General features: G+C 44.2%; 1 protein-coding gene across 1 annotated transcript in view; it reads right to left on the bottom strand.

Moving 5' to 3' along the window:
* LOC138717648 (gamma-aminobutyric acid receptor subunit rho-1) overlaps positions 1-23,179 on the bottom strand; it is a 30,038-nt gene extending 6,859 nt beyond the window's left edge. The window contains exons 1-5 of the mRNA XM_069851281.1: positions 22,914-23,179; positions 6,082-6,135; positions 4,253-4,359; positions 2,817-2,884; positions 2,013-2,236 (exon numbers count right to left, since the gene is read on the bottom strand). Coding sequence (XP_069707382.1) covers positions 2,013-2,236; positions 2,817-2,884; positions 4,253-4,359; positions 6,082-6,135; positions 22,914-23,035 — 575 coding nt within the window. The 5' untranslated portion in view covers positions 23,036-23,179. The remainder of the gene's footprint in view (positions 1-2,012; positions 2,237-2,816; positions 2,885-4,252; positions 4,360-6,081; positions 6,136-22,913) is intronic.
* Positions 23,180-23,684: the final 505 nt, after the last annotated feature.

The raw sequence follows: 23,684 nt of genomic DNA, 5'->3' as shown, positions 1-23,684 counted from the left end.
TGCAGTCCCTTATGTTAGGAGTCCTTTCGCACATGCAAGTTCCTGCTGGTGCTTAGATTTAATCTTTGAGTGAAAGTGCTTGTCTCAGATTTGTTGTTTACGTGCTCTCTGTGGTGGTTTCTGAGACTAGAGAAGAAAAAATCTGGCAAAGAACCTTAAAAAGGCAGAGGTTGATGAAGAATGTAATCTACAGGCAAAGGCATTCACAAAAGGCAGGCAGGCAGTAATGCCATGTTTGATCTTAAGGCAAGCCCAGCATATATAAAGCACTCCAATCTGCAGTTGCCACAGAATAAAACAATGAAAATGTCAATTTACCATTCAAGCACTATTTTGTATATGACAATATTTTAAGCATATGACTGTGAGTGTCAAGATCTGAATAGTTTGATTTTTTTTTTGTCCCCATCTTCTTTGGCCAACCATAAATGCTTACACCAGATGACTGGTATCATGCAGTTAAATGAAAAATTACATAGGTATGCACACAACAGCTGAACATTATGTCATTTTGTTGTCCTTCTCTTATTGCATTAAGGACCTGAACAAACTCTGCAAAGGCTTAAGGAACACCTGAACCTTGTCTAATATACTGAGTGAAAAAAAAAAGCTTTAATAATGAGAATTTAGACACTGTTCAGGGTGTGAATTCCAGTGAACAGTGTGATAAAAGTATCAGAGAACCAGAAGATTCTTGTCAAACTTATACCCCACAGGGAATCAAGAATTACTTTTCCTGCCTTCCCTTCATAAAATCATAAAACACTTTGGCAGGCTGGGACGTTTATATCTCTGCCTCATGGCAGGCTCAGCTCTACCTACGTGCCCTTAAAGACCTCCCCAGCTTTCACAAGCAATGTGTTCTGCAACCTTATCATCAGTTAAATTTACGCATCTTGCTGATACTGACCTCCTGTCAGTCAGATTCTCATTCTTTTTTTCTCCTTCACAATACATTATCTATCATCCAATGATTTATTTATCAGGTATTCTGCTATTTCATTGCTGTGGAGGTGATGTCGACATTCTTGCATCAGAATATTGTGCAGCAATTTTCTCTTTAATAGGTCTTTATGGGTTATTTGTCAGTACTTGTTTTCTAACTGCAGCCAAGGAAAATAGAAGCACCAATTTAAGTTTCACTTGGAGGCTGAATGATGCTTCTGACTTAGCATCTCCAAGAATGGAAATGTTACTTATTTGAAAGAAAAAAAATCCCAGTTTGATAATGTTCAGACTTAGGCCAGCAATGTTCCTCTCAAAGGTGATTGACCAGTTGGAAAATAGCAGAAAAGCAACGGTTGGGGTCACCTCTCAAACTAGATGACCAAACAAAGTTTACCCAAAATGTTCCGTCCAAGGAGCTTTCATGCATTTTACATGAAATGTGAACAAAAAGCAGGAAGAGTTGAAGTCAAGTGTTTGGGTTGCTCTCGCCACACATATGAGCCGCCACAAGCTATATCCCCTTGCTTGAAAGCTTGTCTCTTCATGTGCTTATCAAAAGGAAAGTTGCACTCAGTAGAATTTATACTTCTTCACAATATAAGAATAGAAATTATGCATTTTGCTAGGCCCAGGGACTTCTTTATACAGTAAAGTGGATAGCTATAGCTTCTCTGGACTTTATTATTAGGCATTGCCCTTTCCCTAGACTGTGCCTTGCACCTTCAGCAGTGCCCCCTGGGGATCACAGCCCACTGGCCCCCAGTGAGCTGCCCCAGGGGACTACCAGGTCTGGACACAGATTCCTGACTGCAGAAGCAGGGGCTAACCACGCATGCAAGATGAAGGGACACTGGTGGAACCAGTCATGTTGGCATAGAACTTGGCTTCCTTCTAGTGAACTCACACAGACTCCAATGGTGGTGGATAGTCAGCGCATTCATTCTTTTGCATCTCTTTTTTTTTTTTTTGGTTTGAAATCATGCAAAAATACAATGCAGGAATCAATTAAACCGCTTGCTCTGTCACTCCACTAATAGCTTTACATTAACCGAATGCAGCTTTACCTGAGGCTATAAAGTACCTTCCCATCTGGCTGGACGCGCAGCATGACATTGTCTGTGGTGGTGTCGTGGATGAAGGAACGCTTGGAGTGGACAAAGAACATGTCGGGGACCCAGATCTTCTTCACCAGCCTGCCGTCAAAGGTCATGCTTTGGTTGTTGGTGCTGGGGAAGGACAGCCTCTCATCTTTCCAGTAGTGCCTCAGATAAAGTGTCATAGTGAAGTCCTGCAACAAAGAAGCTTCTGTCACAACTTAATGTCTGTTAGCATAGAACCATAGAACCACTAGGTTGGAAAGGACCCACTGGATCATCGAGTCCAACCATTCCTATCAAACACTAAACCGTGCCCCTCAGCACCTCGTCCCTTAAACACCTCCAGGGAAGGTGACTCAACAACCTCCCTGGGCAGCCTGTTATACTGAAGTGCCTTAAAACTAACACACTAATTGGTCTCCTCAGATCTTTTAAATGTGTTATCAGTTTCTTAAGACAAGGTGAAAACCCACATCCTTTCAGGCAATTTTGACAATGTTGTCCTAGAGAAAGAAAAATGTTGTATTTCTTTCTGCCTCATGGGAGATGAAATGATAGCATGAGGCTAATAAAAGTAGTTGTCAACAGATTCAGATCAAATCCAAACCTGCCTCCCAGAGGCTGTGAAGTCTCCATCCATCCTTGGAGATATTCAAACTCCATAGACACAGCCCAGAGCAGCCTGCTCTAGCCAGCCTTATTCTTAGCAGGGATTTGGGCTAGATGGTTTCCAGAGGTCCCGTTGGACCTTAGTCCTTCCATAACTCTTACCATGTCCACCTCAGAAATGCTGTCCAGACTTTCAACTTGGACATCCACCCCAACAGGAATTGCAGGGCCTGGAGGGAAAAAGTGTTGAGAATGTGTAAACCTGGGGAGACAAAATAATCCTCTGGCTTTCATATCATATAGATAAAAATAGATGTTCAGTCTGAAATAGAAACAGTAGTAAACCAATTGAAAATTGAAACAAATGGCATTCACAACAAAAACTTCTGAATAACAGTCAAAATCAGCAATGAGATTGAACTGTTACCAACTTTCTCTTTTTATTGTGTCATTCTACATCCCCTTCAAAATTTCAAAGCCCTGTCACTAGCACTCAGGTCCAGAGCTCGCAATATGCCCCACTGCAGGGCATCCACTCACACGGAAAGCAGCAGCAGCAAAGCTAAGGAGATGTGGAATGGTTACTCCAAATTTTTCCCTCACTTCTGCTCTCCTCTTGGGCTAACAACAACCCTGAGAGCTACTCTATATACTTGATTTTCACATCCCTCGGTGCCTGGCTGTGGAAAAGACAGGCTGGTGGAAGGGGATTTTTTATGGGACACAGATATGTGCCACTGAGCCTGGGGTTGCAAAGGGGAAGGTTTGGGCTGTGACCCCACGTAATAGGAATCTCAATCTTTTTTCTTCTTCCAGACTTTGGCTAGCCCTTCCTATACCTCTGGCAATTACAGTACAGGAGATCTGTCAAGATAAATAGTGCTTACATTAACAGACTGCTATGAAACTGAAACCTTTTTAAATTAATTGAACATGCTGGTATTTGGTATATTGAGCATTTAGCAATAAAATCTTCTTCCATCAGAGTATATAATGGTATCCTGGATTTGAATGACCATCTGTCAGCCAGAAAGGGTAGATAAATTACAATATTCTCTAATCCGATGGGCTGAAAGAAAACGTGTTCTCCTTCATCCATTTCCCTGAGAGCTTAGGTTGCTCTAGCATGCAGCCACAAAACTGTGAGCAAGCATTAACACACAGCAGTCAAAATATTTTCTTTCGGGTTATAAATTAAATGGCTTGGTCAGTAAGTGTGGGATGTGATTTGATTATGCATACACATCACCTTAGTAAGATGGAATTTTAGAATTTCCCTCTCATCAGTGAATAAGCATAAGGAGAATTTGCAGATTTTTACCAGAAGAAAGTGTCAGTGAATACCAGGAATATTATGTTGGCTGTAATCACATTTCCGTGCTTTTGACTATACTATCTGCTCATCCAGGGAAAAAGATTGTTTCACTGCACCCCTATTCCCCTGAGCATGTCTTGAGTTCACAGTAAAAAATAACAAAAATTAGAGGCAGAAACAGCTCTGCTTGTTAATCTATTTGTTTACCCGAGTACCTGTTACACAGTATAAAGAAATGAAGGTGTAAAACCAGAAGAGTGACAAACGTGCATGTGTTTCATACCTCCAAAACCTGGTCTCATGCTGAAGTCATGGTCATCTATTCGTAGCAGCTGCTCTGACTTTGTCAGTGGAGATTTAGTAATGTCCGGGCTTCGTTTTAGGATTGGGCTACCAGGAAGAGAGAAGCAAAGCTATGAGCCCTGATTAGCATCTGCAAGAAGTACGTGCCCATTTCACTCCAGTACCCATTAGACCGTTTACCCCTTAGACCATAACCATGCAGTTGCTTGCAGTTGCTTGGAAGTGTGTCATTAAACCTAAGCATGTCATCCTACCTAAATTACTGCACCGAACAGCAGCTTAGGCGCCTGTGATAATTCTGACATGGAGAAAACATGTATTTTGTGACTTTTTGTCTCTGCTTATTAAAAATATTAAAATTATCTCTGCTTATACCACAGTTTGGAGACAATCGTTCAAATGTGTAGGCTGGAGGAATTATATTTGTGGATAAGAAGGGAAATGGAAATGGGGGAGGAACATTTCTGACATTGATTTTTAATGAGGCATGAAGCCAGGAATTAGGTAAAATATATATCAAATAAGCTACTGGCTGTTCCCCAGGAACAAAATGGAGACAGACTGGGAACCAGGCCAGAGGGAAGGCCATTCCTTAAATTGGGATAAAATGATTAGCTCCTGCCCCGGATTTCTAATGAGGATAAAAAAGAGCATTAAAGACCTAGGAGGTCTCTGGACATTAAAGAGCCTGGGAGGGTCATCCCAGAAGCTGTTGGAGTTGCACCAAACACTGGACAGAGGATGGTCTTTTCCTCTTCCACATCCAAGGTGCAAAACACTGTTCACCACTTTAGTGCTTTTTCTGAGATGGTGGTGGCAGCAGCTCCTTGGTTGTTCCATCATGTAGGTGAAGCCTTTCTGTCCGCAGAGCCAGCTGCATGCCAGCTCCCCAGGAGGGTTCAAAAACAGGAGGAAAGGGTTTTGTTGGTTCTCAGTTTAAGAAAACACGGCATCCTCAGAGAGGCATTTGTCTGAATATACACAAGACAACTTGGAAACAGATTAAAAGAAAATAGGACAACAAAGAAACTTGATGGGGAATGCATTCCTGAGATAAAGGTCCTCCTACATAAGGCTATTTAACCATGCTGTACTTCTCACAGACTTGTGGGCAGTCATACCATGAGAAGCCAATACAATAATCTCCTAACAGAGCCCAGCGGTGTTACCAGCCGCTCCTCTGTCAAACCCAGGGCATCTGGAGTATCTCAGAAAGATGCTCAGTCTCAGTTTAATAATTCCTAGGAGTGGTGAGTCACATACCTCCATCACTGAGTTCTTCCAGTCATGAACTATGCCTTAGATATTTTAAAAGGTGCCCTTCTGCTTCTGCTTTAGATTTAATTCAGCCTCAGAAAGTCCTGTGGCATTGTAAATGTGCGTCAGGGAAGGTTTATTCCTGGCTGAGATGGGGCAGTGATATTAGCAGGTCCCTGGCAAAGCCTTCAGCATTTGTGAGCAGGCTTGACTGTGCTCAGAGAGGCACCTTCTCCCTGGCAATGGCAGAGGGAACGATGGGTGGTGTGATGAAGAGCCTGCAAAAGGAGGTTCAGCTCTGCAGAAGGGACACTTGGAGGGAAGGCACCTGCTTGCACAGCACGGGCGACGCAAATTACGCAGCAACGCAAGATGAAGCCCAAGGACAATTTGGCTTCTTCAGGGACCCGCTGGTCTCCTGTTAATGTCACGAGTCCTACCTAAATACGACTGGCACGGTTGAGTGGTGTCCCCTGCCACAGCCTCAGCATGGCCACAGGTCTGTGGCTGGCAGGGATGGGTCAGCAGCAGCTGCTGGCAGGTTTTGCCTACCTGCCTTGCTTGTGCGCCTCGCCGTGAGCCTCCCGCCTCTGCCGCTGCGGCCGACTGCAAGGGAAGGACAAGAAAAGGGAGAACTGAGACAGGCAGGCATGGGTAGGTGGGTGGGTGGGGGCATTGAGAGAAGAGAAGTGATGTGGGGAGCACTGAATTGCCACGGTGTTACCTCTGTCACAAATACAAAATGACTGAAATTACTCTTAACATTAATTTTTACCTTTTTTACCGAAGGCAGGTGAGAGGCTGGGCATGGTGGAGGGTGTGGAGGGTAGGGGTGCTGCAGCTTGCAGCTGGGACGGGGCAAAAGGAGAGGAGTAATGATTCCTGTAAGGTGGGATGCCACTGTATCTGACTGCCCGGCAAAGCCCTCCAGCAGGCAGCTCACCTCCCTCCTCCCGCAGCCATGGTCAGGGCTGCCAGGGACTCTGTGAAGAAACCACACTGCACTGTCCAAGGCTACCCGGGACCTGCCAGTGGGGAGCACAGCCCTTACATCTCCTCACCAGAGGCAGGTGGGCATTGTCATGCAAAGAAACTCTTCCCGAAGTGTTCCATGGGAAAAATAAAGAGTTAAAAGCTGTGGAAATATTTGTTACTGGTTTCATACAGTCTCCCAGCTGGCTGTCAAGAAAGCTCCGCTAAGGTATTCAGCAAATATTTTATTTTATCAGTAAAGGAAAGAATATTGCTTTTAGCAGTTTAAGTGCTAGGTTGAGTAAAGTAACACTTTAAACATGTAACAGTTTTAGTTCATCTTTAATTAAAAGTTAAAAGAATTAGCTTCTCTCTGTAATAAACACTACCGTAAATCAACTCTACTAATGAGGGTTTTTTTGTCCATTAACATAAATTTCAAACTCCTCTTGGAGATCTACAGCAGCAAAACTCTTTTTGCAACAGCGACTGTCACCACCTGAGCACCATCGTCCCTTTGGTGAGGGGTGGCCAAACCCCAGGCCTTGCTGGATGTTTTTTCTCTGGGCTGGGAACTCTTTGAAAGCCAATAGCCAAAGGTTCATCTTTCTGCTGCTACAGAGAAGCAGAGAACCTCTGCATCCTCCAGACTAGCGGTGGGCACACTGAGCTGTAACCACTGACTTGCCCTGAAGCAAAGCTTTTGCCAAGTGGGATTTTTTTTCCGCAGAATCTGCTCTGTGCTTCCCAGAGGAGGCCTGGTAATAAGCCCATGGGCAAACCACTGTTTGGTGGAAGCCTTGGACCATGCAGCACCGTTGCTGCTGCAAGGAGCAGCTTCTTTCGCACTGCTTGGACTCGGGTATCATGCAGCAAAATGCATTTGCAAACGCAAAATGCACTTTATGGAGTCTTCTGCCTTATCGATATGCCCTTGGACAGCCTCTGATGTGTTTTGCCACTGGCTGCTTCTCATCTGCTGGCCATCAGGAAGTAATTTCACATGTTGGGGGATAAGCAGATTCTGGCAACGAGCTGACCTACTTACATGACTTTAAAGTGCCCTAGTAAACTCTCGGCTGTTCAGGAATAATGTTAGTATACAAACAGCGATAAAGCAGGCTGTGTTCTTGCAACTTCTGACTTCCATTTCTCTTGTTAGATCTTATCTCACGCTCCATGTGAGCCCTAGCCCTATCCTGCCTGTCAAGGGAACCTTCAAGGCATGATATTCAAGGATTTGTGGCCCAACCCTCCCTGTCATGTGCTGCCAGCAACTCCATGTGGTTCCTCTTGATAGGAACAGTTGGACTCAATGAATCAAGAGGTCTTTTCTAACCTGGTGATCTACGATTCTCTTATTTCTTGTAGGTGATTCTCCACTGCCTCTAAACCTTATTTCCATATCACAAACCATCATAAGAAGTCTCCCATGGTCCAAACACCACAGTGGATGTGTTCTTTTGTGCTTTGGCACAGATCCTTCACTTCTTTTTGCCAGTATCATTCCCCTTGTCACAGCTCTGAGGTCATAGAATGTCCTCCACTTTCCAACCTCCTCCTGCGGCAGCAAGACATTTTTACCTGTTGCAAATCATCTCGCAGTTACTGCAATTTGAAGTCCTATTTGTTTTTACCAAATAAATAGCTTTTCTGATCCAGTTCCTGTTAAGTGCTCTGCTAGCTAAGTAATCAATGGCAGCTCCACCACAGGACACCATTAACATCCCCATTCAGATTGTGAATCAATGGCAAACAACTACAGTTTCCCCTCCCACGTCTGCTGCCCATGAGTGTTTGCGGCAGACAGCCCCACTCAGGAGATTCTGTCCAGATTTTGCTCACAGATTGGCCAACACAACTGTTAGCCACTGTGGCCGTGCTGTGTGACACTATTGCTTCTGCCTTCAATGGAGTGGCAGGCTGTCTTTAAAACTAACTGTTAACTCCTGACGTAAAATATACTGAATAAAAAACAACTTTTCCCCACCCCGCCCCCCCAATGTCAATATTTATCTCCTAACTGTTACAGTGCCAAAAGGCATTTCATGGCTCATAAAGCCCACTGGGACACATTATGAAAAAGCAGCAACTGGAGCAGAGTGGTTTTTAATTCCCAGTGCACCCTCTGCATTGCCAGAGTAGCTCTCAGACTCCTGATGGCAGCTGGGCTGACACAACCTCTCCAAAGTCATCATTATTGCCAAGCCTCTGCCCCAAAGGCTGAGGCTTCCTAGAACTGGGAGAAAATGAGGTGACTGAAGCTTTGGATAGCTAGGAAATAAAATTCAGCAAACACAGATTTTCATCACTGTCGCTACAGACACAAGGCAAAAAGCAGTTATTCCTTTTCAAAAAGGCTGAGATTTACTGTGGCACTGAAAGTACATCCAACACAGCAAGAAGTCTTGCAGGGTTAGGAATAACCATGTCTGATTTTGCTGTTTAATATCTTCATCAGTGATATTGACAGTGAGATTGAGAGTACCCTCAGCAAGTTTGCAGATGACACCAAGCCGAGTGGTGCAGTTGCCACACCGGAAGGATGGGATGTCATCCAGAAGTACATGGACAGGCTGGAGAAGTGGGTCTGGGAGAATCTCATGAGGTTCAACAAGGCCAGGGGCAAGGCCCTACACCTGCGTCGGGGCAATCTCCGTTTTCAGTACATGATGGGGGGTGACGTGATTGAGAGCTGCCCTGCAGAGAAAGATTTGGGGGTGCTGGTCAATGAGAAGCTCAACATGAGCGGACAAGGTGCACTCGCAGCCCAGAAACCCAACCGTATCCTGGGCTGCATCAAAAGAAGTGTGGCCAGCAGGTCGAGGGAGGTGTTTCTGCCCCTCTATTCCTCTCTTGTGAGACCTCACCTGGAATACTGGGTCCAGTTCTGGAATCCTCAATGGAAGAAAGATGTGGAACTGTTGGAATGGGTCCAAAGGACGACTTTTCATAAAGGCTTGTGGTGATAGGACAAGGGGGAACTGGTATAAACCGGAGAGGGGCAGATTTAGACTAGATATTAGGAAGAATTTCTTCACCGTGAGAGTGGTGAGACACTGGAACAGGTTACCAAGGGAAGTTGTGGCTGCCCCATCCCTGGAGGTGTTCAAGGCCAGGCTGGATGGGGCCTTGGGTAACCTGACCTAGTGAGATGTCCCTGACCATGGCAGAGGGATTTGAATTAAATGATCTTTAAGGTCCCTTCCAACCCAAACTATTCTATGATTCTATGATTTTCGGAAGTGACAGTCCAATCATGACATTTGAAGGTCCCAGCAGGCACTTCCAAATGCCCAGCTTCACAGGACATACTCTTGCAGTTGCACTAGAAACTCCTCTGTATTCTTCGTCTCTAAAATAAGAGCTTTTCAAAGCAAACACAACAAATATGAAAGAAGTCATCTTAGCATTTTGGTTTGTAATTTCTCATGCAGCACACATTTCCCATCTTCCTTACTTTTCTATACAAAAGGCCATGTACCTGTAGTAGACAATGACCTATATTACGCTTTTATTGGGATGATCTCACTAGGATCTAAGAACACCTCTTGCTTGTGATGTTAAATCAAGACACAGTTTCAGATCTTCAGGAAAAGCAAGATCTGATGAATTATCTTCAAGAGAAAAGTTAAAATAACTTTTTTTATTGCTGAAGTAATAAAACCAGATTCACACAGTCTTTTCTGGGTCAAAAGACATCCTCGAGGAATGATGCTAGTGGGTTTGGCAGACTAGGCTAACAGTAATGTTGCTGTTATTATCAGATTTCATGAAATTCTGTGACAGTATGTCATCTCGATACTTTCTGTTATACTTTGGTCTGCAAAGAGTATGTCAGATTGGAGAAGAGATATCAGATGAGATCCTGTCTCAGTAAATCTTGTTGAGATGTGGCTGTGGCATAATCTCTGTGCCTTCGATTACTTGCGTCATCAGTAACATTTTGGCTGGGGGCTGTGGCTGCAACTGACCCCAAACCTTCTACCCCAAGTAGAGGCGCTTGCAGGGCAGAGATACCCAGGGCAGTCGTTTCCTCTCTGCTTATCTCAAGCCTGGCTGGTGCCTCGACCAGTTCTCCAGTCCAGAGACTGTGGACTCTCCCCTACTGCACTCTGAAACCACCACATGCTTTTGTTAGATACAAGCTCTGCAGCTCACGCTGTGCTATAGTGCAGCCAATCCACAGCCTCTCCTACTGCTGACTCAAGGCAGGGGAGGGAGTGGAGTGTGCTGAGACAGCTTTCATCAAGGCTTTTAATTGGAAAGTAATGAAAACAATGAAAAGTCCCTCATCCCCACCAGCTGTGCCAAGAAGCTTGGTTCAGGGCTCCCTGTCCCTGGGTGGACACTGGTGGGTAGCTTGTGTGGTGCCTCATGTCCTGCACCTGCCATGCGGCACTGCCCTCGTGCCATGCCGGGCAGGGGAATGGCAGGAGCCACCTTCTCCTCAGTCTGCCCATAAAATTGTGTCTGGGGAAGGCCCTGACAAAACGATCCCCAAGGCAGAAGGACCAGGAGAGAGCAGAGGAGGCAGCCCAGCTCCCTGCAGAGGATAAAGCCTTGGTAGGGAGGACATAAGAATGGCAAAGGTACATTGGTTCTATGAAAGAACTGTGAGAGGTGTAAAAGTGCTATTAAAGAGCTATGGCTAAATCATAAAATCATAGGGTTCCTTGGTTGGGAAAGACTTGAGATCATCAATTCCATTTGTACCTGTCCACTACTAAACCACATCCCTAAGCACTTCATCCACACATCTTTAAAACACCTTCAGGGATGGTGACGCAACCACCTCCCTGGGCAGCCTCTGCCAGTGCCTGATAATACTTTCAGTGAAGAATTTTTTCCTGACGTCTGATCTGAACCTCCCCTGGTGCAACTTGAAGCCATGTAGTATTTGATTCGATTTTGTTTCTCCCTCTGGTTTATGACTGGTTAGCGACCTGGATCCTGCTACATCAGCGCCATGTTAAAGGTAGAAACCAGGCAGGAGATGCTGGGTCAGGGGATGGAGGAGAGGCAGGAGTGGGCTGGAGATTGTATGCACAAACATGCATAAAGTTTCTGCAGAGAAAAAGGGGGACAGAGGAAAACTAAGCTTGGATCTGCAATAGAGCCTGTGCATTGGGTAAGACTGAGAACAAAAGAGTCTGGATGGGGGAGATTCAGAGTGGGGCAAAATGCTAGGTAAGGACAGAGGGGAAGATGTCAGAAGGAGCAGAGAGGACACACCAGGCTCAAATGGTCATTGCATGGGATGACTCCTGGGGCAGGGACAGCCTGGACAGTCCTGCATGAGTAGGGGTGTCCCCTCCCCACAGAGTGGTGCGAGGCAGAGATGCTGCCTGGCCCCTGGAGATGCGTGTCCCAGTGTGGCCTTTGCTGCTAGGTTAAAGAACATTCCTGGCTGTGTCCCAAAGGAAGGAAAGAGATTTTGGGGCAGGTGGTTCACATAAACTTCCCCCATAATGTGTTTTTGACTTGCAAATGAATCGGGAAGACATTCTCAACAAGCAGGACATGTTGGTGGGCAAGTGGAGCCGCAGGTCTGGGTGAAGACTGAGAAGTAGTCCAAAGCCCCAAGAAATGCTTTTGAGGCAGGAGGAAAAGCAAGGTAGCCAAATGGGAAGAAAAACCACACAGCACTCGAGCGTGGAAATAGCAAACTTGCAACAGCAGGAAGCTTCTCTTATCCAGCAACATGCACTGCAGGAGACACAATTCTGCAGTAATCAGGACACAGTCACTGTGCACAATACCAATCCTCAGGGATAATGTAAGATAGAAACCTACTGGTTTGTACTCAATTTGGGAGAGTTACAAACCACTGAGCTGCTAGACAAGACATTAAAAACTGAAGAAAATTAATCACAAAGTCTATTTTATCTTGGCATTTGTCAGGCTCTTGGTTTTTTGTAGTTATGTTGGGTCACGTGTCCTTATGATTAGTAGGTTTAAAGATGGTGAGAAAGGTGACTCAATGCTGTTACAGATGTTTAAATCCCTGAAAACAAATGTGGAAAGAAGGTTATTTTCCATCACAAAGTCTGAGTAACAGGCGACCTTGGAGCTTATAGTGACCTTCCAGTACCTGAAAGGGGCTACAAGAAAGCTGAGGAGGGACTGTTCACAAAGGTTTGTGGTGATAGGATGCGGGGGAATGGGTATAAGCTGGAGAAGGGAAGATTTAGACTAGACATAAGGAAGAATTTCTTCATCAATGGAGTGGTGAGGCGCTGGCCCAGGTTGCCCAGGGAAGCTGTGGCTGCCCCATCCCTGGAGGTGTTCAGGGCCAGGTTGGATGGGGCCTTGGGCAGCCTGGGCTGGTGGGAGGTGTCCCTGCCTGTTGCAGGGGGGTTGGAATTGGATGAACTTTAAGGTCCCTTCCACCCAAAATATTCTGTAATTTGATGTTCTGCCGTCTTATTTATTAGTGATACAGAAAACTGAATTAGAACCCCATTTTAATCCAGTATTACTTGAATATCGATTAATCTCAGAATGCAAAATATTCAGAGGCAGGACCCTTTAAATGTTGCACCTCCTTTGTTCTTTTCCTGGACATAAACACTGGCAAAACAAAAAGGAAATAAGTCAAGGCCTATTGAGTACTCACAGGAATGTCATGCTACCTGAGATCTTGATGCTGTATCTGATGTTGCAAAAATGAAAGTGGCCCTATGTTGCAGAAATTGCATCCAGCAAGTGTGTGTGTTGGGTTTTGTGTTATACAGATTGAAAGGAAGATCCAGAGGGAGCAAAAGGAGCATGACTGAGGTCTGTCCTGTCACCTGAGCAGACAAGGTGCCAGAGATCAGCTAAGTGAAAAAGAGAAAAGTGCGAAGGGAAGGGGAGCAACTACTGGGAGCAATGCAGAATGTGTTGAAAGGCATCATGCCTGCTCCAGTCTTTGCAGGAAAGTTAACTTGTAAGTAGATATTAGCACAGTGCAGATAAGGGAAGGGCATGTTAAGGAATATTTAGATAAATTTGAGGTATTTAAACCAACAGAGACAAGCAGCACTTCCCTGAGAGCACTGGGAATACCAGCCGATACATTTTCTGAACTGTGAGCAGGTACCTCTGACAACTCCTCACAGACGGGTGAGAGCCCTGAGAGAGGGTGAAGATGAATGCAAAAACCTGGTTTATAAGCAGGGAATAAAAGAAGGATGTTGGAGATTTGACATTTTAAAAGAAACTGGGACAAATTTGTGAACCATTTCTCTGCCCCTCGGGGATAACCAGATTATAAAAATCACTCAATGTGAAACTTTGTCGTAATTGGTATCAAAGCAGTCTAATGCCCTTTCTGACAGCGTGACTGGCCACCTTAGCGTAACCAGGAGGAAAAGTAGATTTGAGTGAGGCTTTTCATATCTCATTCCTAAACTAGGGAAGTAGTGTTGAGATGAAGCTGTGACTTTGAGCATGGCTGAAAGACCATGGCTAGAGTATCTGCCATTACTTTGCTGTTGAGAGACATTAAATGACATTCATAGATTTCATCCTGGAAACTACAAATCAATATTTTCAATAATAATTCAGAACTATAAAACTCGTACATGACAGCCCACTTGAAAGAGAAACAGACACTTCACGGTCTAGAATCAGAATTCAATGCTAGCCCAGCATGTTGGAGAAATGGTCTGACATCAATAAGATGAATTTCATTAAAAGAGAACACAAAGAACTGCATGGGATACAGAAAAATAATTGTACAAACGCAGAAGGGAGAATAACTAGCCAATTATCAATAGTACACCTATCTTAGTTCCTTATTTACAGCAATTAAAATGCTCTGTCTTTATAAGGGCAATCAAAACCAAAGGAATCTGTAATGATTCTGCTATTGGACCAATGTTAAGAGATACTCATATTGGCACAGGACCAGAGACAGATTTAAAGTAAATGAACTGGACAGTAACAAGTTACGAGGATTACACCCAGAAGAAAGCCAAGTAAGAAAGAGTTGAGCCATCATTTAAATTGTTGTTGATGCCACAAGAGTGGAAGGTGACAATGGCTGGCTGATGTTGTGCCCACCTACAAGAAGGGTCGCAGGGAGGATCCAGGGAACTACAGGCCTGTCAGTCTGACCTCAGTGCCAGGGAAAGTCATGGAGCAGGTGATCTTGAGTGCTATCATGAAGCACATGCAAGAGAACCGGGTGATCAGGCCCAGTCAACATGGGTTCACAAAAGGCAGGTCTTGCCAGACTAACCTGATCGCCTTCTATGACAAAGTGACTCAGCTGCTGGATGAGGGAAAGGCTGTGGATGTGGTCTTCCTGGACTTCAGCAAAGCCTTTGACACAGTTTCTCACAGCATTCTGCTTGAGAAACTGTCAGCCTCTGGCCTGGACAGGCGCACACTCTCCTGGGTGGAAAACTGGTTGGATGGCCGGGCCCAGAGAGTGGTGGGAAATGGTGTGAAATCCAGCTGGAGGCCAGTGACAAGTGGGGTTCCCCAGGGCTCAGTGCTGGGTCCAGCCCTGTTCAATGTCTTTATCAATGACCTGGATGAAGGCATCGAGTGCACCCTTAGCAAGTTTGCGGACGACACTAAGCTGGGTGGAAGTGTCGATCTGCCGGAGGGTAGGGAGGCTCCAAAGGGATCTGAACAGGCTGGACCGCTGGGCTGAGACCAATGGCATGAGGTTTAACAAGGCCAAATGCTGGGTCCTGCACTTGGGGCACAACAACCCTGTGCAGTGCTACAGACTAGGAGAAGTCTGTCTAGAAAGCTGCCTGGAGGAGAGGGACCTGGGGGTGTTGGTTGACAGCCGACTGAACATGAGCCAGCAGTGTGCCCAGGTGGCCAAGAAGGCCAATGGCATCTTGGCTTGGGTCAGAAACGGCGTGACCAGCAGGTCCAGGGAGGTTATCCTCCCTCTGTACTCGGCACTGGTGAGACCGCTCCTCGAATACTGTGTTCAGTTCTGGGCCCCTCACCACAAGAAGGATGTTGAGGCTCTGGAGAGAGTCCAGAGAAGAGCAACAAAGCTGGTGAAGGGGCTGGAGAGCAGGCCTTATGAGGAGTGGCTGAGAGAGCTGGGGTTGTTTAGCCTGGAGAAGAGGAGGCTGAGGGGAGACCTCATTGCTCTCTACAACCACCTGAAGGGAGGTTGTGGAGAGGAGGGAGCTGGCCTCTTCTCCCAAGTGACAGGGGATAGGACAAGAGGGAATGGCCTCAAGCTCTGCCAGGGGAGATTTAGGCTGGACATTATGAAAAAAAAATTTCACAGAAAGGTTCATTGGGCACTGGCAGAGGCTGCCCAGGGAGGTGGTTGAGTCACCTTCCCTGGAGGCGTTTAAGGCACGGGTGGACAAGGTGCTGAGGGACATGGTTTGGTGTTCGTTAGGAATAGTTGGACTGGATAATCCGGTGCGTCTCTTACAACCTGGTGATTCTATGAATTCTCCACTTCTTTGCAAAAAAAGCTGCAAGTCACATCTGAGGAGCTAAAGAACCAACTCACTGAACAAACTGGATACAACCATAGTACAAAACCCCAGTGGCAGACACCAGATAAATACAGTATATATTGAAGAAAAACAAGAGACATTATGACTTCTCTTGAGGGATGTTATGCACGATGAATATAATAGGCTTCCCTAAAAAGTTAATGACTGCGTAGAAGGGAGTAATCAAGACAAATGAGCGTGTACCTCGGTTTCCAAAAAGGTGCTGACAGGTCCTTTCCAGACACTTGTAAAGCAACCAACCCATCAGAAAGAGGCAAGTTCCATTTGTGTGAATGGTTGCAAAATAAGAAACAAAAGGAAGAATGGATAGTTTTCACTGTGAAGATAGACACAGGAGTCTATGATAGGATCTCTGTTTATCAATAAATTTATAAACTAATTAGTAGAAAAGAATAACTACTGGCAACAATATTGACTGTAACCGTTCAAGGTATCCAAAATCAGTACTTGGAGTGGGGAATTAGTGCAGGACTTCATGAGACCAAGTGACCTCAGATTAAATGACAGCAGAAATTCAGTGTTAGTAAATTCGGAATAGTGTAGGTTGGTTTGTACCTTGTATTTTTGCATTTTTGCATTTTTTCAATGTACTTTCAGAAACAATGTTAAGGCAGTGATGGCCTCCACATCAGCTGCTTCTGCTTAGGAGGGGGATCTCAGTGTCACTGTGGATATTTCTCTGTAAACCAGAGAAAAGTAAGTAAATCAGCTTAATGCTCAAAGAAACAGACAGGAGTTAGGCGTTATTGGAGATGGAGGAACAAACCAAACAGAAAGCATTTTGATGCTATTAGTAACACTAAGACATGCCCACATCTTACATATCCAATGCCCATAGATGGAAGAAATAGAGCAGAGCAAAAGGAGAGAGACGGCTCGGAGAGGGTTTCCAGGCAGCCTGAGCAGGGTTCTTCCTGTGGGAAGGGACTCAATGGCCAAATGATCTGGTGTAATGATATAAAATCAGCAGGTGCATGGGGAAGGCGAACAGGAATCTACTGCTTAAGACTTTAGAAAGAGCACACAAACATGGTATGTCATCCGACTGGGAAATTCACTCTCACCAAAAGCTGCAAGTGCTAAAAACACTAGTGAGTTTGGAAGGTGACTGGGCAGTTTATAGAAGAAAGATGTTCAGCAACATTTCAGATGTAAATCCAGCCCCAGGATCAAGAAATTAAACAATTTATATGTACTCAGATGGGAGGAAGCTGCCTTGCAGTATCTTTGGATTTGTTTGATGTGGTTTTGTTTGGGTTTTTTTTCTGGGATGCAGATAGGATTTTAAAGCATTTTGTGTTTTGTCACACCAGATCATAAAACATAATGGAGTAATACTGGGCTAGAATATGAGGGTGCTGATCCTGAGCAGATCACATCATGGCAATGTTGACTGGAGATGTTATCAGCGGCATAGTACGTGGGTGTATGAATGTAGCTACAGAAGTACCAGTAGAGACAATATTCTGACATAAATTACAGGAATAAAGATAGGAAGCTATGTGAAGTGTAGACTTAAAATAAGTCTAGAAAGGATGAAAGGAGGCTGATGATAGTAAGGAAAATAGAAAATATAATTTCCAAAGAAGCATCATTTGCAATGATAAGCAGAGAGAGGACATTGCTGGCTGGGCTTTGAGAAAAAACACAAGATTTCCAAGAAAAGTTGTCATGCAGGATTGAAGTTACTTGAAAGAACACTGGGGTGCAAAGGAAAAATGAGATAAATAGCAAAGAGCCGTGGCTGCTCAGTGCTCCACTGGATCTGGCTCATTGTTGATAACGTACTCCTATAGACAATGCTTTCGTCAGGCATTTTGTAGGCTTATCGTGCTCTCTGAAGATCTGATCTAAAGACAGCTTGCATTAGTAAGCTTTGTTCATGCAAATAAATGCTTTCAGGGACAATCCTAAAGATAAAATACAAAAGCAAAACTCTAGGACAAGAGAACAGCTTAAGGGTTGCTGGGAGGTAAAGGAAGAAATCCTGTTAAGGATGAATGTGTGAGGTCAGAGAGAGCAATAGAGGGGAAAGAAGGTAGGAGCTGCCTTATATGTAGGAGGCAGCCTTGGTGAGGGTAGCAGAATAGCCATGTGTGATTTACGGAGCACAGACAGCTCATGCACAGTTAGGCTGGGGTACAGAGGAGCTGACAAGAATGAAGTCCTATCCATATTCAGCAAAAGCAAGGGAAAGTAATGTTGCAAATGCTCAGTATAATGCTGAGCCTTTGAGAAAGAACAGGGAAGACATCATAGCCATAATGATGCTGGCTCACATCACTTAGGAAGAGTGTCACTAATTGTAATAACACCTGAAAACGTCATAAATAGAAAGATCTTTGGCTATGAAAGAGATCTTGTGATAACAAGTCCAAGGCTTATTGTGGAGGATGTCATTCAACTGCTGTAAAAGATAGGTCTTACTGACAGAAACATGGACAGGGAGCTGTAAAGGAGAAATAAAATGAGTTGCTATCGGAAGCCCAGGGTGAGACAAAATGATTGTAACCTGGCCAGGGAATGGTAGGGACATGACCGAAAACACAAAAAAGTGTCTCTCAGCTGAGATTAAACAAACATGATCCATAATCTTGTACACTGAAATCTCTGCTGCTGAGAGTTGTTTGTTTGAAAGGTGGTTATAATGCTGTCCAGGGAGATTTTAGCTTTAAAAGAGATTTTTCTTTTCCCCAGCCGTTATCTCTGGCAGAACAACCTGGGCTCAACTCCAGGACAGTTCTGTTCCTATTGCTCATCCTCTCTAGCAGATTCTGCAGGTCTAATTAGCAACACAGGCTTTGGCCCTTTTGTTGGCATAAGGTTGTTGTGACCTTTCTTGACCTTTTGTATCCTTCCAGTGACCCCCATGCAGCCTGGTGGCTTTCCAGGAGCCTGAGCAGTTGGGAAAACAGCGGATAGCCCTGTTGCTGGTGCTCCGGATCTTAGCTCCTTCCTGTAGGAGTTCTGGCACTGTGGATTTAGCAGGAGTAAAAAGCTTTGCAAACCCTGCAGGATTTGCACGTGGCTGACCACACACTGTGAACAGGTCTGCAAGGTGAGAAAGGATTTATTTTTATATTACTGCTCTTTGAAGTGAAATTCCTTTGATATGATTTGTCCTGGACATTAGCAAAAATAAGTAATTGAGTCTTTGACTGGCACACAGACATTTTTACAGCGAATTACAATATTAGAGGGCTCTGTAATAAGTCCCATGCAACAAAGGTATCTACTTTGATGCTTTCACTGTGACCATATGTGTACTTAGATGTACACTTATTTGCCAATTTCTTGTCACACTCTGCACTGTGTCTCAAAGACTCATCAGCTTTATTTCAGGAATTATTTGGGACCTTCTCCAAATTTCCTGTTGCGCAAACCAAGGCCCCAAAAGATTGTGGTGCATGAATGAAATCTTGCCTGTCTGTTCACTCTTCTTCAAGGTAGTTCTGTCTCATGATATTACCCTGAGGTGCCTCTGGTGCCAAAAATTATGGCAGAGAATATGCGTGATCCTCTGCCTTCCCATTCACTGTATCAGCAAGACTAAAAACGCTGTGGGATTAGCTGGGTTCGGACAGGTGAAAGGAGAAGCCCTGGAGCAGAGCAAATAACAAGTTTTTATATAAAAGCGGAGTTCAGAGCAAGTGAGTCTCCTTGAGAGAAAGAGAATCGCAGAATGGCACTTGCGGAACAGCAGCATTCAAAGAAACAAGCTAAAATCCTGTGTATTTCCTCCATCAGCTGCACCAGGAGAATCAGTTGCAAAGCTGGACACGTCTGTCAGGGACACCAGGATGCTGGCAGCACACCCAAAGTGGCAGGTCTCCACAGCAGGTGTCGGCACTGCCTGCCAGCACCGGTGGCTGGAACTAAGCCCTGGCAGTAGAACAATTGGATGGTCTTGTACCCCTAAAGGGCTTCTGGAGGCTAGGAAGGCCACGGGTGCAACGCAAGCCACCCTGAGCATCCTGTGGTGGTGTGCAGACAGACTTTTTCACCTCAAATAGATTTCCGCCATCAACCTCCAGTGACGCACATGGCTCTCTTCAGAAGAAAAAAGCTGCAGTGAACGAGTGGATTTCCATCCTGGTCCTTACCACAAGCCTTAAGGAGCAAGAAATAGCATTGCTGAAAGAGGAATAACAAAGTCAGTTGCTATGACTTCTTCTGCTTAATGGATATTCAGGGCTGAGTCTTCAAGGAAGGAGAAACAGAGTCAATAACAGAATGTTCAGGAGCAATTTTCACTGCAAACTTTTTCTGATGTTATATAGCACCACCCCTTGTTCTGTTTTTCTTCCAATATATAATTCTGTGGTAGAAAAAGGCCTTGACTTTGACCGAAGTGCAAAGGAACTCTGCCTGCTTCAAAACTGTCTGATATAATCAGCATTTTAATGTATAGGGAACTATATGTGAATGCAAAGAGACCTGGCCATACCTCTAAGACAAAGTGTCCTACCATACACAGGTGCCTGGTCATGTTGGGCAAACATGATCTCCCACTGTGGGGCTGCAACAGGGATCATGACCACAATCCCAGAAGATCAATGGGAACAACTCTGTATATAGCAACCGTCTGAGGACTGTGCAAACACTGCGCCCTGTCCTGCTGTCAACGGTGAAAAAGCAGTGAAGGGTCAGAGGAAAACAAGGGCAGTACTGAGTCCAGGTTTGGGAAACCACCTATGCCGAGAAATGAAGTAGCTTAGTCTTTTCAGTGTATCTAAGAGGAGATGGAGGGGGGTCTTGATCTGCCTGGATGGAGACGACACAAGCTAGCATAGGGTAGGAGAAAATGAACAGAAGTCAAAGTGAAAAAATACTCGCAATCCTGTTCTGAGTTTATCTGATATTGTAGGCAATTATCAGGATTTTGGTGTTTGGTGTACAATTCATTCAGAAGGCCTTCATGCTTATGCATGCCAAGAAATCAGATGGGTGACCATAATTCATAGAATCATAGAATAGTTAGGGCTGGAAGGGACCTTAAAGATCATCTAGTTCCAACCCCTGTGCCGTGGGCAGGGACATCCCACTAGATCACGTTACCCTATAATTGTCCTTTTAGAATTCGGAAATTACAAGGCTGTTAAAACCATTTGTTTCTTGTGTGCTCTCCCATCACAGGGGAAAGTGTGCACCATGCTGGACGTCGTGCTAATGATGGACAACCCTATGACTATGCACCAGCACTACTCCTTTCTCCCCATCTCCACTTCAGCAGCTGCACAGCTTTGCTGAGGCAGAAATAGGCCAGAGATGACCTCACCAGACAGCATGAGAGGACTATTGACCCAGCTTCTCAGAGCTGCGATACCTCCAGGCCTTCTGATGGGGTTCTGCTTGGCATGATTACACCAGATATACAAAGCATGGGAGAAGAGGCAGTTCCTAAGAGAACTGAATAGGTGTTTCTTTTCAATTTTCACGTTTTAAACACTCTTTTCGACTGTGATTTGTTGTATCATCCCTTAATGGCACTGACGCTCTTAAGCGTTTGATGCAGTGGGAGCTCTCGCTAAAGAGGCTAAACCAGAACATGGCTGTGTGTACACATTCCTCTCTCCTGGACTCTTTTTCAACTCAAACTCTGGTACCTTGCTTCTTACACCTTTATTTTGTTACAGTCAGCACATCACCTCTACTACCACTGTTAAGAAGCCTCAATGAAAATAATAGTGGTTTCAGGACTGTCTTCCCTCCATACTGACTCTGGGAATGATTTTGAACAGAGCCACTGCATCCACGTTGCCAGTTTTACCACGACAAAGTGCCTAAAGCCATTTCCAAGGTATAAGAAGGCCCATGCATGTCCAAGTGTCAATCAGGACACCATGATTGCTCTGTGATGTAACCCTGACTTGCCATAAGGGAAAACAAAAAGTCACTGTGCTGTTCTATGATTCTTTCCTTTAACCTTCATTTTTTTTCTGAAGGCTAACAGGAATGGTTTGAATTCCTCATGACTGTGACACTCCTGCGTTTCCATCCCCATACACTTTACAGTATCGATGATGATATGTTATCATTACAGAAGAGAAACAGTGAATATAGCAAAGCAGAAATGACTTAGATTCAGTCTGTGAGAAGCAGAAGTATACAACACTTAAACAGTGATATAGATGTCAGCTATATCCTCCAAAAAATGCCCAAAGAATTTTTCCTATAAATGTACCTTGTAATTTGTTGAGTATAAAAATTCTCAGGCAAAGTTCCAAATATTCCCAAATAGAATATAGTAATCAGAACTCAGTTGTAGCGAAAAACCTTCCTTGAGTCAAAACCTCCTAAAATGGCTGGCTACAAGGTAGTGGGAGAAAAAAAATCACATAGCCTTTTTGTAAGAGACAGAGAGAGAGAATAAGGAGAACAGACAATATTTTCAATACTTTTTAGTATCTTAATTCAATACACTGAATGCTCTGTTTTCTCTGATAACTGATCATAGACTTCAAGTTTGCAGAGGGATTTTTCATATTTTCCTCTCAAAAGCTCTATGAAACAATTAGTATTGGAATACAAAAATAAATTCTGAATGTTTTTATTGGAGATCTCAAGTCAATCTATTCTTCATTGAATGCATCAATCCTCATGGACCTAAATTTCTTTTCCAGTTTCATGTAAATACTCTGCCACATTTTAACCACAATAAATATAAGCAAATGCTTATTTTTTTTCACTCTTTAAAACTTCGAGATACCTCACAAGATTTGTTGAGGAGAGCAATGATTTTCACTGTAAAAAAATACATTAGAACTAATTCATTTGCAAAAAGAGCAACAGAAAGTATTTTTGACTGAGATCACAATCTGCAAATGCAAACTTTAATTATCTGTTAGTCATTATATCTTCCCCTGAAATATAACATTTGTCCAAACTGTAACAATTTGAATACAAAAAAGAGAGACTTACCTGCCTTTTTTGTATACCTCATGTATTTCTTTTTCTTGTCGGTGGGCTCTGCATTCAGTGGATAAAATCCATCCCCACAAAAGCAGGAAGATGCTAAAATGCATTTTTTGGACAGTCAACATGTTACCTGAAGGTTCTGTATCCAGAAATAGTCCATACAAGAAGAAGAAAACCGAAATGTAGATCCTGTTCCTCTTTTTAAGACATTATCGGTCTGATCGTTATTGGAAGGATGTTTACTCATACGAAAAATCATCCTGCAGTATTTAATCTGGACAGTGGGGAAAGCAATTTCCACTAAACCTATAAATCCTTCTACGTCAGATGGCAGGGATTTTCTAGCAGTGTTGAATTCATGTGTTCTCAGAGAACAATTCTTTTTTGTCCAAACAGGCTATTTTATTAATTGGTTTAAAATGAACACTTTTCAAGCACCTGTGAGAAACAGCATACATATTTTTCTGCCTGGTTAACCAAAGTAGTGCAGTTGGACAGCAAGTGTCATTGATTGTGCTGTAATCACCAAACTTAGCCGTGTAGCAGTGATGTTTGTTACAGTCACCTCAACAGACTGAAAAGTGAGAAGAAGTGTCAGTTTCCAGCAAAAACTCTTTTCCATTTAGCTCTACCAACAGTATTTTGATCCTGTGTGGTTTTTTACATTACTTGAATAAGACAGTGGTGCTGTGGCTGGAGTGGCTGGTGCTTTCAGGACTTGTGTCACATACCTCACTGCTCTGCTGAGCAGGGTCTCTGGAGAGAATCCTGGTG

This window comes from Phaenicophaeus curvirostris, chromosome 2 (genome assembly GCF_032191515.1).
Source record: "Phaenicophaeus curvirostris isolate KB17595 chromosome 2, BPBGC_Pcur_1.0, whole genome shotgun sequence".
NCBI lineage: Eukaryota > Metazoa > Chordata > Aves > Cuculiformes > Cuculidae > Phaenicophaeus > Phaenicophaeus curvirostris.
Note: the sequence above shows the minus strand (reverse complement) of the source record. Positions and strands in the feature narration are given on the sequence as shown.